At 34.0% G+C, this 19,591-nt stretch overlaps 1 protein-coding gene across 4 annotated transcripts in view; it reads right to left on the bottom strand.

Moving 5' to 3' along the window:
* Positions 1-19,591, bottom strand: part of SMAP1 (small ArfGAP 1) — a 229,245-nt gene that overhangs the window by 88,381 nt on the left and 121,273 nt on the right. For all 4 annotated transcript variants that reach the window (XM_034648123.1, XM_002925869.4, XM_034648124.1 and 1 more), the window contains 2 exons: positions 14,113-14,198; positions 5,809-5,884 (listed from right to left, as the gene is read on the bottom strand). In XM_034648123.1, the coding sequence (XP_034504014.1) occupies positions 5,809-5,884; positions 14,113-14,198 (162 nt within the window). The remainder of the gene's footprint in view (positions 1-5,808; positions 5,885-14,112; positions 14,199-19,591) is intronic.

The raw sequence follows: 19,591 nt of genomic DNA, 5'->3' as shown, positions 1-19,591 counted from the left end.
TTAAATAACTAATTATATAACCATCAATTAATTGTAAACAGAGCTTAATAAAATTACTAGTACTATCTCATTTTTATAGTAATATAGAAACGTTTCTACAATAATTTCTAAATTGAAATAATGAATTCACTTTTGTTGTATTAAATATTAGTCTTTATATACATACACATATATATAAAACAAGTGAAAATTTTATTGTTTTTAAGCCCTTATATAATATTTAATTATACAGCAAATGATTAGAAAGCAATTTCACGTGAAATTCAGACTGGAGAATTAAAATCTTTACGTGCTACAAATTCAAGCATGTACTCTGGGTTCAAGAGGTTGCTCCTAAGAAATGAGAAGTGGTAAAGGAAGCAAGTAATATGTTAAGACAAACTGAAACAAAAGAAGCAAGTGCTCATTTTAAAGTCACCAACTCCCAAAGATTATTAACTATATTCCAAGACAAAATTGAGGAAGTCGGGGGATCAGGATTAAATCGTTACATTTTACTGCTCTAGGAGATTTTCTTTTTGTTTCTGATCACTATGATGGCAAATGAATAATGTGACTAAGGAAATATATGTGGCAGAGGGAAAAAGGGGTGAAAGAAGGGAGAAAGGGGAGAGGAAGAGAGAGAGTGAGGAAGAAGGCAGGGAAGAGGACAGAAAAGCTGCTGATGGAAAAGAGCAAATAATATGGCAGAGTTCAATCTCATCTACTCAAGAACTGTTAGATCTTCTGGCAACTCATCTAATCACTGTGCTTGCAATTGTGACTCACTACTGGTTAAGGAGGGGAAGGAGAGAGGACAGAGAGAACAGATTTCTGTATTCCAAGTTTCAAATTCCCCTATCACTCATTCAGTTAAGGAACAACCAGGAAGGTCAGATTCATTCTGTATCACTGTGGTAAGAATTCGAAGATGGCCATCACAATTCCCATCCCCTTGTATCCATACTCTATATAATGACCTCCCCTTAAGTGTGGGCAGGACTGTGAATATGATGGACGGTCTTGACTAAGTTGTTATATGACAAAGGTTAAAGATTTGCAAGTGTAATTAAGATCCCAAAACAGTTAATCATGGATTAATCAAATGAGAGACTCTTCTGGGTGTCCCTAGCCTGATCAGGTGAGCCCCTAAAAGGGGGTGGGGGCCCTTCCTAAAATAAGAGATTTGAAGTGCGGGAGAAATTCTCCAATGAAGAAATAAGGGGCTATGCTATAAGAGGACGGGGTTAACTGTTAAGGACCTTAGGGTGGCTCCTAGGAACTGAGAGTAGTCCCCATCTGAGAGCAAGAACACAGGACCATAGTCATACAACCACAAGGAAATGAATTCTGACAACAATCATGAGCTTGGAAGACAATGAGCCTCAGATAAGATCGCACCCCTGGCCAACTCTTTAATTTCAGCCTGGTGATATCCTGAGCTTCAAGAACTGAGCTAACCCATGCCCAGACTCTTAGCCAACAGAAATTATAAGATAACAAATCCGTGTCATTTGAAGTCACTAAGCTTCTAGCAATGTTAGATGGCAAGAGAAAATTAATATAATAACCATGCCTTAAACTCAAAAAAAAAAAGAGAAGTCCTCCATATAATCCCTATTTGCTTTTTGAGACTTACTTCCTCACACATTTATTCTCTCCTCATCATCTGCCCTCCCTGGTAAGTCCTCTTTCACACTCACTAGACAAGACAGCAAACCCAAACAACAAATAATATACCCGAACTCTCTTTCTTCCTTATATTACTTTAGCATAGATGAGAAAAAAATGTCCCTTCAACCTGAAATGTCCTTTCTGCACTACCAAAACTCAGCCTATATTCCCTTTGCTGAAATCCTACATTTCTACTAAGGATAATTTCAAACATACCTCCTTTAAAAATTCTCCCAGTGAAAATTAACTAGTGCTACCTAAATTCTCTGTTCCCATAGCACTTTTATTCTTCTAATCTAACAGTTACTACACTGTGCCTTAGAATACAGCCCATTGTACACGCACATTACATTGGATAATGTCTGAGATGAAGCTAGGATTATACAGATATTGTATCATTTCTGGGGCACCTGGGTGGTTCAGTCGGTTAAATATCTGACTCTTGGTTTTGGCTTAAGTTGTGATCTCTGGGTCGGGGATCAAGGCCCACGTCAGGCTCCCCACTCTGCAAGGAGTCTGCTGCTTCCTCTCTCCTTCTGCCCCTCTCCTTCTCACGCGCTTACACGCTCTCTCTCACACTCTCTCTCTGAAATAAATAAATCTTTTTTAAAAAGATTCTATCATTTCAATCTCAGTGCCTTGCAGAGGATATATAGTCAATGCTTGTTTGCTGCATGACTAAATGAACAAATAAAGGAAGAAACAATCCAAGGGAACTTCAACAGCCAATCTCTGAATTTTATATATAGTTTCAAAATGAGAGGCTAGCACAGATCTCGGGGGTGAGGAAGAGAAGTACTAAGGGTCAATATGAATAAGGGTTGTTATGCTATGCCCACACTGGTGTCCAGCACCATGCAGTTACTTTAAAAGATACAAAAGAAATGAAATGTCTTTTTTTTTTCAGTTTGAGGCTACAAAACAGTATAGACTGTAGTACCAAAACATTTCTACTTGGAAATATATTTTCCTTTGTTTTTGTTTTATCTAAACCTTGTTTTTTCCCTTTAAGCTTCCTCCCTTAATTTACACTTGTAGTACTGCACAGCACTCAAAACCATACAGCCTATACCATAAGCTCCCTCGACAAAGCAGCACAAACCACCTCCCTGCTTTCTCAGAAGCACCAGGTTTATATGACCAGATACCACATTTATTAACAGCTTGCTAAAGTCAGTTTTTATAACTACAAATAAATCCCTGGGTATAGTACCATCCTAGATTCTCATACTCTACATGATGGATTCCTATGGGGCTTAGTTCATGGGCTCATTAAATGGCTTGCCAGGTAGGGGGGGCAATAGCACAGTAAAACAGCAAAAGTCTTTGCCACTGTTTTCTTGAAGTTTATTGCTTTGTATTTTGCCACAATAATCTGAAATATTTATGTTTCAGAAAGGCAAGAAATATGTCATTTTTTAAAAGGGTTTAAGAAATTAAATTACTGCCTTACATAGATAAACAGGGTCAATCTTTAGACCTTTACTCTTACTTAAAATAAGAAAATAAGAGCAGTTACATTTATTGGCAACGCTAAAAAATACCAGCTAAGAGAAGACAGAAAAACTATAAAATCAGACACAGAAGTTGTAAAGATAAAGCAATTTGGAGCCATTAATATCAGGGTAATAGCCACATCAAGCTTACCAGCCATTCACGACCTCTTTTTTATCAGAGTACAACTAGTACAGTTAGTATTCAAACTGTCTCTCCTTAGATAGTCTCTTAAATGCACTAGTGCTCCTTAAGTATCTTAGATATACAATACTTATACTTTGTCTCAGGTTTATTTTTTTAACCTAGTCTCATCCTCACAATGAAATTAAATCTCTCTGAAGGCAAAGGTCATGCCCTCTTTGGTTCAGTATACCAGGAGACTGGAACCATAACAACTGATCAGAAACAACTTGAATCAATGCTCAATCTATTACTGAAGACAAAACAACATATATAAATATATAATGTAATTATTAGTGATATGTAAGATTAGTTGTTTACACACTGACTGCCATGAAGGAGGAAGAAATGTTTTAAACTTGCTAGAATATAAATTTTTAAAAAATTATTGTATTGCTTATAAATGAATAGTGGAATACATTTTCCCTTGGGTTAAATGTGATTTTTGTGGACTTTTCTAAATCTTCATTATATGAATAATATAAACTCAAAAATACACAATCTTCTACCTTGAAATTTCCATTCTCAAGCCTACAAAAACATAAAAACTTGTAGAATGAACATCTTTATAAATCTTAGCAATATTCATAAAATATTAACATTATGCTATGCTTGTTCTCTCTCTACACAAACACACACACATATACACAGCTGCCAGGTTTCACTGAACGACTTAAAATTATTTATTATTTGAAAATGAGTTACAGATATCATGACACTTGATCCCTAAATATTTTATCCCAGTACAAATCTCTTAATGAATAAAGAAATTATTTTAACTGAACATAATATTATTATCACACCTGGTGGGGGTGGCATTCCATAGCAACAGCTATCTTGCAAAGATAAAACTGTTCTGCTATACATTACTATATAAAAATAATTTCCAAATTGTTGTCTAGAAGGAAAAAAATACTATAAATATAATTAAAAACAACAAAAATGTTTAGGATTTTTTAAAAGGAGGTTTAATGTGAGGGAAGCAAAACTTAAGAGACTCTTTATAACTACAGAGAACAAACTGAGGGCTGCTAGAAGGGAGAGAGTGGGGGATGGGTTAAAGGGGTGATGGGTATTCAGGAGGGTACTTGTGATGAGCACTAGATGCTATATATAAGTGGTGAATCACTTAATTCTACACCTGAAACCAATATTATACTGTATGCTAACTAACTAGAACTTAAATAAAAACTTGAAGGACAAAGGGTATATAATGTAAAGCCATATGTTTTATAAACTATACTAAAATGAAAATATATTACTTATGTTTTACAGTCAGTCCTTTTTTCCCCCCATAATACTACAACTAAATTTAATTTCATGGACATTATAAGTATCATTTGTAATACTATCAATTTTTATCATTCTTTCAAAAGATTTCCTCTCCTATATCCAAAGCAGCCCAAACTCTATTCGCAAGGATATCTTTGTCTCAAAATACACATTAATGATACTTTAAACATTTTTAACAAGACTTGTTTCATGATCAAAAACAATGTTTTAAAATATCCTTACTTTGTTAGTATTTCACTAATTTTTTTAGTATATTGCTTCCCCATATGGACTGAAGAGAAAAACCCAGTTTGTGTACAAAATGAGATGAAATAATTGTCTCCAAATCGCTTCACAGATTACTTAACCACAAGATTAACTGTTTACAACTTGGCTTATTAATCTAGGAATCAAAGCCCCCCCCAAAAAAATTGCAATAGTAAAGACAATTAGCTTTAAACTGTAATTAAATGGAATGAGAAAAATTAATCAGGAAAAAACTAAAAAGAAACAGAGATATAACTGATCACTACAATAAGGTCTCAACTATTAGGTATCAAACGCTTGATAATAACCATTTAAAATGCCATGTCTTAATATACATATGTCTGGACACAGCCACTAAAAGCCCTTAGGAGAAGATAAATTGCCTTGTTTCTTTTTCATTCATTTCCAGAATTGAGTGAAATAATTTTTCCTTCCCCCTTTTTCAATTAGTGACTTTATCTTTTTGCAAATTTCATAAATTAACTTAATAAATGGCATTTAATAGTTATTAGACTCTTACTCAGAACATGCTCTTTTCTAAATCAAGAGTTCTGCCTTGTGAGAGTTCATAAATATGTGAAAAAAATCCCAATACTCAAATTTTTAAAGTATGTAACTAAATATATTTATACGATGAAAAAAATTTAAGTTGCTTTGTATGTTAAAAGTTTAAGATCTGGGGAGCCTGGGTGGCTCAGCTGGTTAAGCATTCAACTCATGATTTTTGGCTCAGGTCATGATCTCACGGGTCGTAAAATGGAGCCCTGAGTCAGGCTCCGCGCTGAGTGGTGAGTCTGCTTGAGTTTCTCTCCCTCTGCCTCTTCCCCATTCTCTCTCGCGCGCTCTCTCTCTCTCTCTCAAATAAATAAATCTTAAAAAAAAAGTTTGATATCAATTCAACAAACATCAATTGCTGATGAAAATGAAGATTTTACTTACATTTGTAATAGCTATTGCATTTTTATCGTAGTATTTCTTCTTTTCATATTTATCTCTGATGAAAAATTCCACTGCTCTGAAAACAGATAACTTAAGGAAAAGCATGAGTTCAGTGACAATGTACACTCCCCTTTATTCATTCCCTTCCACAAAGCCTACACTCTACATGCAATTTTCCTCCTCCCCAGTCTGTGCTTTCCTCTCACACTATTTCTGCAACTAAATTCTGTAACCTACCTTTCTTTCTGCCACAGAAAGTCTCTTTCAGAAGTTCTCCCCATTCAACAAAATCACCCAACCCAATTCTAGAATGAAAAGTAACCATATTTCTCAATTCCACCACACTTCCCAAATTTCCACCTCCAACCAAACTCAACTGAAGTTCACTTTAAATTCTCAGTGTAAGGAAACTAATAGCCATGTGGTCCCTACAATGTACCAGACACTGTGTGCTATGGGTTGTCCACAGTTTGTTTCGTTCAATCCTTCCAAAACCCAGTAAAGTACATATTATTTCCACATCACAGATGAATAATTAGCAACTTAGAAAAATTAAACAATTGTGATTCCAATACTTCCGTTCTTTCCCACCACACATAACTTCCCCTGGTTCCATCATAGAGGATTCCCTGTGTTTTAGAAGAATGGAGGCCTTTTTTTTTTCCTTTCAAAGCTGAGGAATGGAGAAGTCAAGAAGCTACAACCAAAGTCAGTACTATTTAATTTTTTGGAGTTGGCTGGACTAGCCTTAAAATGTTGACAGAGTGAGCCATTTCTAGTGGAATTTGAGAGTTCTGAGTTATCTGATATTGATGACTTCTCTTACCGCTCAATCACTGCTTTATCATATTTCACTAAAATGGGAATTCTTCTATAAGAGATTCATAGCCTTTTTAGCACCATGATCCCCCCTTTGGTAGTCACACAAAGCCTGTGAACTCCTTCCTGGGACAGGGCTTTTAAATGGATATATTACAATACACAGAATTACAAAGGAAATGAATTATACTGAAATACCATTTCCCTGTAGATCCCCATTAAGACATCCTTCTGTTCAAAAGTTACCTGAAGCAGGAAAGCAATACATTTTCAGTCAATAACTCCTTATTAGAAGTTATAACAGCCTTTTAAATTGACAGTTGAGGCAATAGGTAATAGAAAGAGTTGACAGACCAATATACATTAGATATTAAAAAGTTGGGGGGGCGCCTGGGTGGCGCAGCCGTTAAGCGTCTGCCTCCGGCTCAGGGCGTGATCCCGGCGTTATGGGATCAAGCCCCACATCAGGCTCCTCTGCTATGAGCCTGCTTCTTCCTCTCCCACTCTCCCTGCTTGTGTTCCCTCTCTCGCTGGCTGTCTCTGTCAAATAAATAAAATATTAAAAAAAAAAAAAGTTGGGACATTATGAAAGCACTCAAAGGGGGCGAGGGAAGGCAAGAGGGGAAATCTAAACATTTAATTTATTAAGTAAGCTGAATGAAAGCTAAAAAAAAAGACAGTTTTCTACAACCTGAGTATGTGAAGGGCGCTTTATACGATCTTTATCTCCTTTTTACCTCTTAACAATCTATAAGGTAGGTACCATTTCACAACCAAATTGAGGCACAGAAAGCTTAAAAAGTCTTCTAAGGAAGAGCTGCGATTCAAAACCAGGACTGTTTAGCATCAGCCTTTTCAGAATGTTCCTGATCATCACCCGTTCATCTGTGAATCAGTTATTTTATGCAAATGCTAATAAATATTTTAAAATCTAGAAGAGAATGTCAAATTTGGAGGGTATTTTCAAAGTATCCTTGGAGATCCTTTTAAGTGAAAGGCCCCAAAGCTGCCATCAGGCTGCTTATTTAGGTATGTGAAAACTTTAGCAGCCAATTCAATACCAAAAAGTCACCACAAATATGCCAATATTTTCATAAAATGCAATAATGTTATTTTACTCAAACTTGTAAATCAGCTAAATGTTAAGTTTGCTCCTGATTGTAAATCCAAGTTCAATATTACATTTTTCTATATTTCTAACAGAAAAAAATGAAACAATTAAAAAAGGTGGCCGTTTGGATAGGTGTACATATGGATATATTGAGCAATTTTCGTTTTAGAGACAACTATTTACCTCCACAACAAGGAAGAGAAAATAGACTTCACTTAGATTGATGTCATTTTCACTTCAGATGATATGGAATATATTTATTATTTGTACATATATGTTTGTAAATTCGTATAAGTATTTTAGCACCAATTATATTTACAGTTACATATTATATAACATATAATATAGCATATATATACAGTTATTTTTTAACTACAGAACATTTTTAGAAATTTGAATTCTTAAATTATAATTTCTATGTTTAAATATCAGAGAAAGTAATACTGATATTTTTCCTTCTTAAAGATAGAAACAATACTCATTATAGATATTGTTTAGAATATACTACTCCTTAATGCTTGAAAAGATTTACTACTCTCATTTATGAAACGTTTATGATAAAAAATGATCAGTGTTTATGATTTTAAAAATTACAATTAGAAAACTCACTAAAGTTAGAAATAGAATATATAAAATAACTTAACCAATAGTAAAGCTAAAATACTGAAAACTATGATGGCTTTATAAATATTCAACTTGAAAAAGGCAAACATTTTAAGTATGCAGTATTTCCGACTGAAAAACAATACAAATATCTGGTGAAATTACATATTGCTGTGAATTTTCAGAAATAACAGATATCAGTGAAATCTTAATTTAAATTTAATGTATTTTATATAAATAATTCAATTATAGCTGAATCTGGTTCTGCTTACGATATAAAACCCTCTCAGAAATTATCTAAAAAGTAAACAATTTCTAAAATTCTGAGAGGAAAGTTGATCTGTTTTTCCAACGATAGTAAAATAAGATAAAATAAAATAAATCATTAGGGCAAGAGAACTTACTTGGATCTTCCTATTGTTAACATAAAACACTACTTTTCAAAAACCAATCAAAGCACACCACAAAGTGCATTTTTTAAGTTCCATGGCAGTCATCTGAAAAAGGACAGTGATTTAGGGAATATGCTGTATTCTTGATTGCTCTCAGTTCTTATGTACCTCTTAGAGCAAGAACATATCACACAGTCTTTATGTATGTTTGTACAAAGTCCCATATGCAAGCCAATTTTTCATTGTTAATTCACCTAAAAAAAACAATGATTTATTACCACGGTCAACAAATGTTTTTCAAAAGGCCAGAAAGTAAATATTTTAGGCTTTGAAGGATAGTTGGTCTGTGTTGCAACTACTCAACTCTGCCTTTGTAGCTCCAAAGCAGCCCTGAAAATACATAAATGAATGGTCACGGCTGTGTTCTAATAAACTTTATTTACAAAAACGGGAGCTGGCGCATAGGCCTGTAATTATTGATTCCTGAATTGTATTCCAATTGTAAAAAACAATCAAGTTGGATTTATAGATCGTCTCTGTGTCTACAAATTGTCACTACAGACAATTTAAGGAATTTTCAATGGATATTTTGACAGCAGTTTTGCATTATATGCTGACTCTAGTGCTAATTCTCAAAGAAGATGGTCTCCCAATGTACATCCTCATTTTTGGTACCAGCAGGCACTTGTTATTTAACTGGCAGTTATTGTTACCTTGAAGTCAGCTAATCTGCTGAACCCATACCTAGACACATAAAAATAGATAATCATACCCAACTCACAAAGTTGTTGAGAGTTATAGGAATAATACATATAAAGCATTCAGCACAGCACCTAACAGACAGAAGGCATTCAATAAATGGAGTTAGCTTTTGCTTTTATGTAACTTTGTATTTCAGTTTCCCCTCCTTCAAAATGGAGATAACATTAAGACCCATCTCACAGGATTATTTTAAGAATTAAATAAGCTAGTGTGTGTAAAGAACTAAGGACAGTGTGTGGCACATAGTGAGTGCTATTTAATTTTTAGCTCTTACTACCATGGTAGAGTGAGGTAATAGACAGGAACTACCATGATCAGTGCTAAGATGGCTTGCACAGCATCAAGTTTAAATAAATGAGCGAATGAGAAACAACAACAAAAGGACCAATGAATTTGGAGATCAGTCAATATTCATCTTCATTTTACAGTCTCTAGGTGTCATTTGAGACATAAGGACTTTCTTTACTGGCAGACATCAATAATATAACCAAAAAAATTAGAAATATAACAGTAATATTTTCAGGAAATCAAGGAAGGAATATATTAATAACAATTCAAGTTTAAGTGGTTGATTAGGGATTTAGTAAATAAACAAAAACAAATACCCCAGAATCTTCCCCATGCCTATAGTTACAAAACATTCAGCACAGTACCCTGAACTGTCCCTGTCCTCAAAACTAACAAATGATACTCTACAAGCACCCCCCAAGTTTAACATTTGTATTTTATCTTTTAACATGTATTTATTTATAGTTTCAGATTTTTTTTCCTTTTCTTAAAGATACCATTTTAAAGATACCATTTAAATTAATATTTAGTCACAAGAACAAGATCTTCCAGTTTCAGACACATTACCACTGACAGCAGTAAAATCTTGAAAAGCTCAAAGGAGAAGAATTGCTGATTAGCTTTGGTGCACAATAGACCTCATGGAACTGAAGTAATTAAAGTTTTTAGATAAGATGAAAAATCCTAATAATGAAAAGCTTAATGTAAAGCTTTATCATTTGTCATGCACTAGTACATGCAGCCTATAATTAACCACATCCCACATGAGAAATTATACTTTCACAGCAGCTTTTGCATAACTTTGTAAATTGTAAAGCTTTTAAAAAGTGACAAATATTGTTAAGAATGCAGTAAGGCCCCATATTATGTGAGTTTTACTCAGTTTGGTTCCCCTGCCCTCTAGGGATGAGGCAACAATTATCTAAATCAATAAAAATGCAGAGATTTTAGGCTTTTGAAAGAGCAATGAAATTTAGAATGATTCATGAAATAAAGAAAGGGGACTAGTTTTCTTACTAGTTTCCCTAATAAAACCTCCAAATCACAATGTTTCATAACTAAAAGAAGGGAATAAAGTGATACTGCTGTAATATTTAAGGTAAAACAATTTTTAATGGCCATAGTATTATATTAGATATAGGGGCTGGTCTCATGGTCTGAGACATGGCATTTTATACTCAAAACATTCATCTATCTCAAATTTGTTTAGACAAAATTCCCCTTTAAGTATTTTCTAACAACCACTAGATTATCTTTTTATGAAGAGTAAGAGATCAACACCTCATATAAATATGATCATAATTTGTAAACATTTTAGAAGTAACACTTAGTTTGAAAAATCAAGTAAGCATGCTTGAGCAAACAATAGCAAAAATATACATAATCCAAAAGCCTGAAATGAATCACATCAGGTACTTAAAAGTTGTAATCTACACCTAGACCGTATAATCTAGCTGCAAAGTCCCAAACCATAAGCCTATCTATTTTTAAAGGCCATCAAGACTCAAATGTGGCAACACTGATTTTACTCAGACCATCATCACTAAAAAATATTCAAGTGCCCTCTACAGATGGAAAAGTCTGGAAGTTTTGAGAAGTTTCTTAATAACTTTAATCATCCCATCCTTCCCAACCCCCAAAATGAAAGTATTATGCTCTAGCTCATTGGGTTATTTTGATAATTTAAAAAGATAATGAACATGAAAGACCAAGCTCAGTGCTTGGCACACAGCAAACCTTTTTTAAGCAGTAAGACTACTTTAGCTGTTGTATCTTCAGTGTGTCAAAGGTCAAGGATGTAATCATACCCAATGCCAATCAATTCGCTATAAAAATCTTCTCTTCCCTGAAATGTTTAGGTAAGTACCAAATATTTAAAAATATATCAGCAAAAATACCAGAATTAATAACTCACTACCTCATTAATCCTTTACGTCTATAAGGGTCATCACAAAATTAATGGTAATTACTTAAGAAATAATATTCCTACCAACATATACAACACAGTGCATAGAATAGTTCAATGTAAGAAGATACCAAGAAGCTGTATACAGTCCTTTCTGAATATCTTCAAGGCTTCTTTGAAAACAAAACGGAATCATGATGATATATTAAATAACCTGGAAGCCACTTTCACCTACAAGAAACCAAATAAAGGATACTACCAAAAATTACCCCGTAGTATTCAAGAGAAGTCCAAAACACTCAACTCATACCAAATCAACCCCAACACACATATACACAAACTTCCACAAAGAGGAGATTCTTTCATTTGAAGGATCTTATATGTCAACTCAGGCTTGGGGTTAAGAACCAGAGAGAAGCGAATAAATACAACTAGCAAGCAATTGGTAAAAACCACCTAGGTCATACTTGTCCGCTCTGCTGTATTTCCTTCTACTATGCTCTATTTCCCAGGGTTCTGCCCTAGGCCTTCACTTTTCAGAGGAGAAAGAAAACAGCATTCCCAAGTTTCTCAATAAAACACAGACACAAAAATAAAGGACTACTCCCCTGGGTAAACATAACTTCAACCAACACTTTTCTATTGTCTACATGCTAAAATCACTCCATAATCAGCACTGCATTTCCTCCTTTCTTCTAGGGTCCAGACCCAGGTTTCCAGCTACTGAATGGGGCTCTCCATGCATATGTCCAACAGACACCTCAATCTGCCCAAAGCAATGAAGCATGGCTCATTACCTTTCATTTCTGACCCTTCAACATTCATCTGGTACTGAAATTTCTTCTCTCAGGGAATATGCTTTATCTCACCCATAGAACCTCCGCCAAGCTTTAAAATTTGGGGTCAGCTGAGTATCTTTCCTCAGAAACACAGCCAATCTCAACCTAATCCAATTGCTCCTGCTTTCTCAATTTCTTTCCAATATTCTCAATTCCTTTTTATCCATTCTCAATGCCACTATCTAATTTAATCTAATTATCTAATTTATAACTTCATCATTGCTCATTTCAAGGCTGTACTAGCATTTTACATGGTCTCTGACTCCAGGGTCTCCTCTGACTAATCCTCGCTGCGGTAGAAGTAAATGCTTCTAATGTTTCTCCTGCTTCAAAACCCCTTCATGGCTTTTTAAGTCCTTCAACTTCCTTGGGCCCATGGAATGAGGTCCACACTGCTTTCTATATGGTACTGAAAACCCTTCACAATCTGAAAAATAAACTTCTTCTGCCACTTGCCCCACTAAATGTGAACCTGTCACATCAAAACCTTAAAACATCATGTCTCCTCACACCTTCATACCTCTACTCACACAATTTGTTATGTCTGAAATGTACCTTCCACTTTTACCCTAGGAACACGCATAATAAAAACAGGACTAGATATCAGATTGTTAAATTTGGGGGGAAAAGGTGGGGGGAGCAGAAACAGAAAAGGCCAAATACAAACTTTTTAAATATAACTTAAAAAGGTTTCTATACAAATATAAAAATATATATAATGGCCTGTATCTCTGTTAAGAAAAGATCACATTTTTTTTTCACTGCTTGACCACATGAACCGTTTTGGTATACAAATGGGTGATATATAACTGCTTCTTAAGAAACTACATTTTATTGTCAAAACCGCAAATATCACTTTTGGATAGAATCACAAACACCTAAAATCAATTTCATAATTTTATAGAACAGATCAATTTTGATGAGCTGTTTCCTCAAACTTCAATATAAGTTTGAGAATTCCTACATAATCGAATTAGTTTATTTTTAACAAATGTGAAAAACATCTGACTAAAATGCCAGTGAGAATATATTCTACTTATTCATTAGGGCAGATTTGTAAAAGCAAACACAGTTGTGAAACCTATAACAAAGATGGAATGTCAGCAGTAAATATTAGCATAAGTTACTTCAGCAGGTCCACTTGCACTAAATATGTGATTTGCTGTTTTAAGTGCATACACGCCAAACTGCTTAACATAAATATGATTACTATATAAAGGTGATCAAGAAAATCTCTTTGGAAATGAATTTTAAAATTATTCAAAATGCTCACAAGTCAAATCTCTAATAATACTCTAAAATAATAAACAACATATACTCTCCAATCAAGAGCTGGAGATCAAGAAGAATCAACATATTTTAACACTTAGTAATAATTACATCAAAATACTATGTAGATCATGTATTACTTGCTATTAAAAACTTACTACATACAAAGCACAGCTCAGGGCAAATCAATTTTGATCTTTAATAAGTAATAGTATGATAAAGTTCACATCTTCCTAAATACAAACAGTTAAAATACGAAGTATAAAAATGAGTTAATTCTTTTAAAATCCACAATAAATAAAGTTTAAAGGATACTGATCTGTCTGTGGTCTTCGAAAGTTCTCTGGAAGATTGGCTTCATAGAGTAGTCTTGCTTTAGTATTTCCCATATCTTGCATGCACTAAAATAAAAAGAAAAATCAAGTATTTTCATTATTCATATGAATATTAAAAAGTAATTCCTATATACACATACATATACATACATACACTCATATATACAAATACAAGGTAACATTTATTATTTCCAATATATATTCTTTTCAGAAAAATAATTTAAATCACAACTATGAAATTAATTACTCAAGTTCAAAGTAGAAGCATATTTTTAATTCTTCACAGTTATTCAACTTATGTGGCCCACAGTTTTCTAATGTCTTTTTTTGTGAAAACAATACCATCTTTATTTATATTCACTACTGAAAGTAATTCCCTGGTAGTTCATGGCAGTTTTATTATTGTTTTAGATATGCCACTAGAACAGCACTGTCATTTCCAAGGGTAACAACTCAAGATCAAATTTTCTTTGTTTTGAGTTCCAAATACTCTCGGGTTTTCATGATTTAGAATCAGGATCACAATGGAGAGCAGATAAAAAAGAAACAGTGCTAACCCAGGACTCCACAGAAGTGGATTAATTTCTTTGGACTTAATCTCTTTAAGATTCTGCTGAAAGCTATGGATCCTTTCCCCACAAAAAACAGAAACAAAACCAAAACCAAAAACAAAAAAACAGTACCCGATGGCCCAAAGCCTCCCTAAAATCTATAAAACCCAAGAATAAGAACTACTTAGGAGGCATAAAATAATCTGATAATCACTTAAACCAGTTTAATTAAATTTCAGTACCTTCTGTAAGGATTAGCTAAACAGTACTTCCTGGAAAGTCTATTACATCAGAAAGTAACATTCACAAACAAAACATTATTCATTTCACATGAATACGTGTCACGAATGTTACAAGTGAATACATCATCTACACAGACTTTAGGTACTTTAAAATGTTTCAATTGGTAGAAAGATCAGTCTGTATAATTCCTTCTTTTTTCTTCTGATTTCCTAGACACACCCACATCTCCGAGAAGACAATCCAGATTTAAGAGATTATCAGTTGTCCACCTTGAGCTGTAGCCCTCAAGTGTACACAGACCATCTTCCTTCAAATAAAAAATAGTGACAAAGAGTGCCTGCGTGGCTCAATCAGTTAAGCATTCGTCTCTTGATTTCAAGCCCAGGTCACGATCTCAGGGTCATGGGATCAAGCTCCACATTGGGCTCCATGCTCACTGTGGAGTCTGCTTGTCTCTCTCCCTCCCCCTGCACTCGCACACCTGTGTTCCCTCCTTCTCAAATAAATAAATAAATAAAACCTTTTTTAAAAAAAATACAGTGACCTTTTTTTCTCCCAACTTAGAGTTTTAAAGTATGCAAAATACTAATATACTCTCATTTCTGGATATCTATTCTATTCCATCTCAACATAAGTACTCTTTTGGAGCAAATGAGATCATAAGAAATGGAAGTAATAGGGGGCTGGGAAATATAAGGAACACTAAACTGAAAAAGAATGAAACAGTTTTTGTTATTTAGCTCTGGAGAGAAAACAGAAGCTAAGGCAAGGGTATAAACCCAAGGGTATATGAGGTGAGGGGGAAAACCTGTATAAGGTGAATGGCAGTATACATCATGACACATACTAGCATGCATACGAGTAGAGCTAATATATAATTCTGTGTGTGGGGAGAAGAGCTTAGAAATTTTCAGTATAGTTCACCCTTCTTGAAAAAAGAAAAAATGTTTCCCATCTCAAGTATTCAAATGATGCATCACCTTTGTGTCATGGTGGGAATTTAGAAGTAAAGATGATCCAAGTTATGTAATCATAAAGGCATTAAACATTTAGAAAGAACTATAAGAAAAATGCCTCTTTGTGCATATCTGCAATAAAACATAAAGTAACTCATAGAAACTATGAAAGTAAAAAAAAAAAAATTGAAAAGTTTCCATCATGCAAACAAGAATACATGGAAATTCTAATAAAAATTTAGTAAGACTGGGGCGCCTGGGTGCCGCAGTCGTTAAGCGTCTGCCTTTGGCTCAGGGCATGATCCTGGTGTTCTGGGATCGAGCCCCACGTCAGGCTTCTCCACTGGGAGCCTGCTTCTTCCTCTCCCACTCCCCCTGCTTGTGTCCCCTCTCTCGCTGCCTGTCTCTCTCTGTCTAATAAATAAATAAATAAATAAATAAATAAATCTTTAAAAAAAAATTTAGTAAGACTAAAAACAGTATCAACTATGTATATGCCATATCTCATTGATCCTAAGTTACATTTTTCTTCATATTAAGATTAATGAAATAGGAATACATCTTAAAATTGATAGTGTCTTATAACTAGTGTTTTTTCTTATGAATTCATAAAATAGAGGATTTTTTTAATAGAGATACCTTATGTTCAACAAATATGATTGTTCACATTTTATATAAAATATTCTATTGAAAGGAGGTCTTTAATATTTTGACAAAATAAAAAATAATTAGGAAAAAGGCATACATCTGTATTATACCAAATTATTTACTGTTGTTCTAGGGATGCTACCCATCACAATTAGGAGAGAAAAAAAAGAGATATAAAAATCTGAAAGGGAGAAATGATGTGAACTAATGAGCCATTTCTACAGGAGACCACTGCCAAAAAGTGACTGGGTACAGGTGCATGTGTGTGTGTGTGTTAGTTGGGATTAGAGGAAACAAGAACTCAGTGACATCACAGATGTTTAAAGATTGTTTTGTAAGAAGATATTGTTAGGCTCAGATGATTTCTAGGTTTCTAAAAAAGTAGAAGAGAGCAGTATGAAAGGAAGGTCAGTATCAAAGTTTCACAACACTACATTTAAGGGCCATACAGAACACTTATGAAAATTTATTCTGTTGGCCCTGAAGAGCAAACTCTAGCACTCAGAAGAAAATAATGAAAATAGCCTAACAATTACAGTGATAAGCATTAGCCTCAATACTTTACTTTTATATATACATATAATTAAAATCGCACGTATATTAGAGAAACTGCATGCTCGCGCGCCGGTGGGCGCACACGCGCGTGCGCACACACCCACGCCATTTTACATTTCAAAAAACCTTGCTTTCAGCATTATTACCCTATTTTGGCAGGAAAGGAAACTGAAGCAGCAAGATGTTAAGTAACAAGCCCAAGATTATTAGTCTCCATGAGTATTTGACTCTTCGTAGAACCAACAACAGCCCTTAGGAGTTTAGAGATCTCAGGCTGCGTCCAATGGAACTGGGGACTATCTCCTGCAGGATTTACAAACACTGGGCTCTTTGCTTTAGAGGCTCAGTGTTCATTTTACAGATACAGAAAGTGAAGCACAAAGAGGATATATGATTTCTCTAGAGTAGACAATGAATCAGTTACAGAGTTGAGACTAGGATTAAAAATTCTCTAGTCCCAGTCTTTACCACCAAGCACCAGCTAATCAAAATAAGTGTCCAGGAAATTTCACCACAAAACAGAAGAAGAACACTGCAGGTATTGCCTCCATTATTGAAACATCATTCCTGTTATCAAAATATTATTGCTTTTCTTTTAGAGTCTCTCAACCAAAATGCTTTAGCAAAATGCACTGTTGGAAAGGAGAATTTTAGTTGCTTATTTTTTGGCAATTTATGATTCAGTTTTCCAGCGTTGAGATGAGTGGACTGGTTGCAAAAAAAGTGGGGTACAGTGATGAAAAAGGGAATATACTACTTTTAAAAGAAAAAGTTTTATATTTTTTTATTATTTTTAACTGCAGTGAGACTGAAGTTATGGGTCAGGAACTAGCTACTTTAACTTCTACCATCTAGCTTCCTGGAAATCAAGCCAGACCCTAGTACTACGCACTACTCTGAAAAACTTTAAATTTCCAAACTTGTTTTCACTTCTCCAAAAGGAAGAATACTTGTAAGGATATCAAACAGACTATCAAAAATTTTTAAATTTACCAATTTTCAAAATTCTTTGGCTTTACAGAAGGTGTATAATTCTGTCAATTTTTTTTTTATCCATTTCTCTCACATTTCAAACATGAAAAAGGGAGGAAGAGGACTCTTAATTACTTAAGTCAAAATTTCTACTGTTTGTATAACAATATTTTTAAATAGGTATTTACTTAATAAATTAGAGCTCATCTCAAAATTAGATTTTTAAAAAACAAACATTGAGCAGAAAATATACTGAAATTTTTGACAAAGAAAATAATAAAAATACAATAAATAAAAAGTCAATATGAATTTTTACTTTAAGAAAAATACATATTTATATTGAAGAGTAAGTGAAATGTGTACGTCAGTTATGATAAATGTCATATAGGGTAATACATACTTTAAAATTAGTGTTATTTACTGCTCATTTTCAAATTCAATCTATCCTCATTTTATACATTGTATGTTCCTAGAAAGATAAATTTTATATTGTACTTTTGCCAGAACCATCTTCATCCAAAATCACACCATAATAATTGCAAAGGTAGGCTTCACCTGAAAATGGTATAATAAATCACACTTAAGAATCTCAAAACCTACTATTAAAAGTATTTTGTCCTTGTCAATCCATAATCTGTGTGTTTTTAGTTTTTCCACATAATACATAAACAACACCTGCCCAAAGACTCACCTATCAGCTGAGATTCAATTTCAAAAATTACTATTTGAACTAGAATGCTGAGAAACACATACAGGCCAACATACTTCCTTCACAATCTAATGCAGATAAAACATTTCTATTTCTGAAACTTTGCAAGAAGAAAACATTTCACCTAATCCCAGTTTTTGCACTAAAAACAATAATATAATAATAATATAATAACATTTATAATAATATATATAATAAAAAATACAGTAATAAAACATTTCACCCAATCCTAGTTTTTGCATTAAAACAATATAATAATAATATAATAATATATAATATATTCTAAATGAGCTCTAAGTTTTTAATGTTTTAAAGAGACTGAAGTGAATTGGGGTTGTCAATTTAAAGTTTAACTGGCATTTATTTACAGCATTTGTATAATTTAATAAACTAAAACATACAAAAACCAGTGACAGATGGTAGTAGCTACACTTGCTACTACACACACAGAGTTGTCAAATCACTATGTGTACACCTGAAATTAATGTAACATTATATGTCAACTGTACTTCAGTAAAAAAAATTTAACCGAAAAAAGTAACAAATGTCACAAAAAGTGGGGACAGACATAAAGAAAACAGGCAGAGGGGCGCCTGGGTGGCACAGCGGTTGAGCGTCTGCCTTCGGCTCAGGGCGTGATCCCAGCGTTATGGGTTCGAGCCCCACATCAGGCTCCTCTGCTATAAGCCTGCTTCTTCCTCTCCCACTCCCCCTGCTTGTGTTCCCTCTTTCGCTGGCTGTCTCTATCTCTGTCAAATAAATAAACAAAATCTTTAAAAAAAAAAACAGGCAGAATCAATAAGTAGGCAAACAAATAGGAAATTT

This window comes from Ailuropoda melanoleuca, chromosome 19 (assembly GCF_002007445.2).
Source record: "Ailuropoda melanoleuca isolate Jingjing chromosome 19, ASM200744v2, whole genome shotgun sequence".
Classification (NCBI taxonomy): Eukaryota; Metazoa; Chordata; class Mammalia; order Carnivora; family Ursidae; genus Ailuropoda; species Ailuropoda melanoleuca.
This window is presented reverse-complemented; position numbering and strand designations above follow the sequence as displayed.